Here is a 5,220-nt window from a genome sequence, read left to right as displayed (position 1 = left end):
AAGTCTACATAGAACCACCATTGCTACACGGTTGGCTGTGTCAATACAGATATTTATTTTGTATTATTTGTCTTTCCTAGCTAACAATACACCTGGTATATCGTCAGCAAGCCAGTTGGAAACTCCCGTCAAGAGAGCGGACAATTGCAAGCTTGCGTTTGCAACGCGCTCACCTTGCCAATATTTGTCTTGGGTGATGTGAGAGAAGCCTAGTGGATCGTCAGCGCAGCAGTGAGAGATGAGAGTGGTTGTATTTTTAGCGAAACAACGTAGGCTATTCCGAAGAGAAGAGAGTAAAATTGAATATAGAATGATAATTTATTGTCTTTTTGACAAAATAGAGATCCGCACACTCAGTCTGTTGTGTACAGATCAGTCCGATAGACAGTCCGATGCCGCGTCAAACAGCGCACGTAGTTTTGTGTGAGTGTTGGAGCGCGTAAAAGCCTACCGAGTTGTACAATGATCAGCAGTTCTGCAGGCGCGGAAAGGGAGATTCGGCAGTACTGTAAAACTTCTGTCTATAACTCTGGGGGCATCTTGCGCTCGAGAGCGCTGTTGCACATGCGCAAATGCCCCGGGCAAGTTGTGGGAACATCTGTGGCACTTACTTCGCCGCCCCACCGGCAAGTTTTGTTTGCAGTGATACTTGCACACGGCAACGTTGTTGGCATGTGCTGGGCATAGTAACTTTGCACAGATGCACGAGTTTACGTGGCCGTCTGGGGGAGAGCCCAAAAAGCCAAGCGCACGAATTGCCACGGCGCAGTCAATGTGGAACACTCAGCTTGTGTTTCTTAGTTATGGATATAATAAACATAAATATTGTACCTTGGAAAATTCAATGCGATTCGTTCATTTGGACACAGTTTTTGGGGTTTTAGGTGGCTATACAGCGACCCCGGCCCGGGTTCGTAAGAAAAAGGCATTGTTGAGAGTAAAAAGTAGAAGTAGCCAACATGAACATGTTTGGACTACTCTGTTACAAGTAAAAGTCCGGTGGCGCATTTCAAAAATGTTACTCGGAAGGTTAAAGCGCAAAATGATTAGCATATACCAATTGTATACTTAAAAGGGGTGCAATAATACATGTTTTTTTCCATTGTATGAATGAGTTTGAATGTCATGACAAGTGTCGCAAAGCGGTTGGTGTTAAAGTGCAGCTTAGTTTTTTGTTGTGTTCTGTTAAGACTTTGTATTTGTTGTTATGTGGTGGCGGTGTTTAGTTAGGGCAGTGCGGTGTGTGTGTGAATTTACTCCAGGAGGCGTAAACTATCAAACGGTCTGATTTAAGACTTGATTATATGGTATCATCATTAATACAGAATCTGTGTAGTAAGTAACTTAAAAAGTAGCGTTATTAGAATAATGGGTTTAGCGCAGTTTTTAAGGCTGTACAATACACATTTTACCTGCTGACACTTGTTTTAGTGGGGGTTTCCGTTGTTGTGGGGGTGTGTGGTGTGGTGTGTGTCTTGTGTGTGTTGGTGTGGTTGTGTGTGTTGTGGTGGGATGTCCTGTGTTGTGTCACTTTATTTGTGTTTTAGTGTTTTTGTTACCCACTTCTACGATATTCAACTAAATGGCGGAGTACCGGGCAAAAGAAAAAGTGTTAGGAGTTTTCTAACAATCACCAAAGTAAGTGCGCGCGCGCGGGGGTGCCCTTAATGCTCTTTGTTCGCTGGTTACAGGAGTTTATGCGCCTTGACTTTTCCCAGCGCCGGCTCCGGTGGGTCAGCAACTTGTTAGGCGATCTTGCGTCGGGCGGCCGCGCCGGGGGCCGCGGGCCTTGGCGTGGGGCTGGGCCTCCGTAGTATTTTGATCATTTGCTCCGCTAATAATCAATCAGATCGATGGATTCCAGAGAAGAGAAAACTTTGAAGGCCTTTTTCTCAAAATGATGACTCGGTGACAGTCATTATATAATGTGACATATTTCGCTTAATATTTGGAGTACAAAAACAATCCTGATATCATTAGAAAGCTAGGAATATCCTCTTTCCAGCAGTGTATACAACTCAACATGTGTCTTCGGGTCAATGCGACTGATTTCAATAGAGCAGGTCACATTTGTACTTTGATAACCATTAATCTGCCCTTCAATGTTGACCATTTTCTGGATCTTCTCGGGGATTCTTCAAGTCCCGCCAAATTATGTGTGACGTCATTGCGGGCACAGCGCTCCAGCTGCACCGTTGAGGATCCCAGTATCTGAATGTAAACCTGATGTAAACGCACGATGGCGCACACAGCAGCAAGCTCAGACAGCGAAAACAGTTTAATTTTGAACGTGTCTGAGAGCTCATATGAGGCTGAAGGATCGGTTTATGTTGTACCTGTTAGAAGTTTAGGAATTAGGTGCGTCAATATGGGCGATCATACGGTCATGTAGCCAGTGGTGGACTGGGACTAAAAATCAGCCCGGGACTCTCGACCGGCCCACTTCGGTACCGCTAGTAAATTGTCAACGGGGGGAGTGGGGGATGTGCTAGTGACTTATCCGACCGGCCCACTTCGGTACCGGCCCATCGGGATTCGTCCCGATGGCCAGTCCGCCACTGCACCCAGCCCAGCCCACGTAAACTGTCAACGGGGGGAGCCTCGCTGCGGGGAAACGGTGGACCTAGTGTCCCGATCGGAGTGGGAATAATAATAATAATCATAATCCGTGCATTTTATCCATTAATTTCCCCAACATTGTGGTAAAAAAAAACACACGTTTAATCCATGTTGGTGTACTACAATTACAAAAAGCATCGGTTTGTTTTCTCATCAGGAAATGCAGACCAGCTCAAACAAACGATTTTTAAATCATCATCCTCACGATCATTTAATGTATCATATGTTCGCCGAATTGACATGAAAGCACTAATAAATGTAGTTTCATCCACTTGAGTTTACAACTACAAAAATAATCGATTTGTTTTTATATCACATCCTACGGGAGGAAATTCAGCAGCTCTCACTACCGATTTGTAATCCTAATTTAATCATCATCTTCACCACGATCATTTATGTTTATGTTCGCCGAATTGACATGAAAGCACTGACAAATATGAATATACTGTAGTCAACTTCATTAAAACGTTATTAACGTGCCTAAACTTAGTAATTCACCATTTCTACGCATGACAACACACTTTGTCCGTGTTTGGCTCTCTCGCCGCACAGTGAAGCGTTCCCGCATTGACGTCACTTCCGGCTTCCCCCAAAACTTCAAAATGAGTCGAAGGAATTTTCCCGCGATGTTCGAAATTATTGATATTTATCGGAACGGTATCGCACCTTCTTTTTTAAACTGACTGTTCGAGATGACTAGTAGCCCAATATTTCATTGCACAACAGTTGTTGGGATGCTGTCACACTCACAGGCTCTTTAAAGGCACAAAGCAAGACACTGAGATGTTTGATCTCAGACTTTAAATCATTTTCCCCTTTATTCTGCAGAAAATCAACACACCCCACCAATGCATCTTGTGCCACACACCTCACCCGATGTCCGAAATGCTTGATTACAAAAACAAGGAGAACATGGTGAAGCTCTTCTGCTCCAGCCAATGTGTGGCGTCGTACAAGCTGTGGCCTGGAAATGAGAACAAGCTTCAAGGTACTGGAGAATACATTTTCTATTCATTTTGCACTGGCTAAATGTATTGGTCGTGTATTGGGCTCAGTTAATTTTAACCAGACACTAGCATCGTGTGCCATCCATGTGTTGTTTCTTTACAAAAAAGTTAAAGAAAAAGTGGAACTAATTCTGAGAAAGATCAGCAACTAGAACCATATGTGCCACAAAAAAAAGCAGTACAACTTTCATTTTAAAGGTTATATCTGCCAAATTATTATTTTGAGCATTGGTATTGGTCCAGAATTTCACAATTGGTGCATCCCCAAATAAAATATGATCCGGGATGTCCAATTTTACTGACTGAATTCCCCCTCGTGGATTAATAAATGTTGATCTTAATCTTGATAACATTTGAATTAATATATAAACCTTTCATAATTGTTTATAACAGACTAGGATGTAGTTGTGAGCAGATTGATGTGTTTATTAATGTATTGTCAACCACTGTGGCTACTCCTGTGTAAAAGCTAAAGATAACTTTTGTATTTACAGGGCGTTTTATAATTGTTATGTGTTTCTGATTTCACGCTTCAGAAAAGAAAAGCTGTCGTCAGAGGAAGAAGAAAAGCGACAAGCAGTCAGAACAAATATTAAATACTGTGAGTATATTGCATAAAAGAAATTCATAGTAAATACAAAGTTTGTCTGATTTGAGCCTAGATAAGTAACAGTACCATAACTGTGTGTTGTCCCACAGGAAGAGGGAAAGATCAGTGAGCCCTCCACTGCAAGCGAAAATGATGCATCTGCAGAAGTCATAACTACACTCCTCTTTGAATGTTCATCGGTTGCTTGTTGCAACTGTGGAAAGACACTGCAGCGGGGAGAGACGCTTTACAAGCCAAAGAGCTCCGAGGAGAGTTTTTGCTCACCAGAATGCCTCGCCAAAAAGCATCCCCACATGAAATTTGTCACCAAAACGTGCTACAACTGCTTCCAGTAAGTCCTGGATATTTCTATACATGCTGTTTCTGCTCTGTACGTGTGCATTTGTATAAAACAGACAAAATGTACTAAATTCAAATGTTCTAAAAAAGTTCATCAGTTATGATACATTATCTACAGTATAGTCAGTGCTTGAATTGGAATAAAAAAGGTGCCAGTATTCTAAATCAGCAACAAGTATTTGGCACAAAGTCATAGTATATATATGCTATAATGCTGGTGGGTTTGTCTCTTTTACTGTATTATTTTAGAAAGCTCAGCTGTACTTTAAAACAAAATGACTCGGGGCGTGCCACTGAGATTCTAGAGGGCTGCAGCGTAAAGCTAAGCTACTTTTTATAAGCTGGGGCGAGTGGACCGACCACCCTCTAGTCTAGGGGGTCCGGGGGCATGCTCCCGCGGGGCAATTTTTTTTTAAATATGCAAGTAGATGCATCAATCTGTGCACTAGCAGCAGCAAAATGATAGAGTATATATGGATACCTCTCAACACGTCCATAATAAACATTATCTGTAAAACAGATTAAGGCTGTTAACGTGAGTTGTCATGATTTTATGATATAAAAGAAGATATATTGTGAGCTTGACTCCTCTGGCTGGTTTAAATGACTCCTCGTCCCGAGCGCCACTAACCGAGTTTTGTGCCA

The 5,220-nt window shown here is 42.4% G+C and overlaps 1 protein-coding gene across 1 annotated transcript in view; it reads left to right on the top strand.

The window, feature by feature from the left end:
* LOC104968154 (uncharacterized) overlaps positions 1 to 4,571 on the top strand; it is a 21,229-nt gene extending 16,658 nt beyond the window's left edge. Inside the window, exons 20-22 of the mRNA XM_010797728.1 lie at positions 3,448 to 3,607; positions 4,163 to 4,227; positions 4,326 to 4,571. Coding sequence (XP_010796030.1) covers positions 3,448 to 3,607; positions 4,163 to 4,227; positions 4,326 to 4,571 — 471 coding nt within the window. The remainder of the gene's footprint in view (positions 1 to 3,447; positions 3,608 to 4,162; positions 4,228 to 4,325) is intronic.
* The last annotated feature ends 649 nt before the right edge of the window (positions 4,572 to 5,220 follow it).

This window comes from Notothenia coriiceps, unplaced genomic scaffold (assembly GCF_000735185.1).
Source record: "Notothenia coriiceps isolate Sejong01 unplaced genomic scaffold, NC01 NC01_scaffold00038352, whole genome shotgun sequence".
NCBI lineage: Eukaryota > Metazoa > Chordata > Actinopteri > Perciformes > Nototheniidae > Notothenia > Notothenia coriiceps.
The sequence above is the reverse complement of the archived record's forward strand: the minus strand, read 5'-3'. Positions and strand labels throughout refer to the sequence as shown.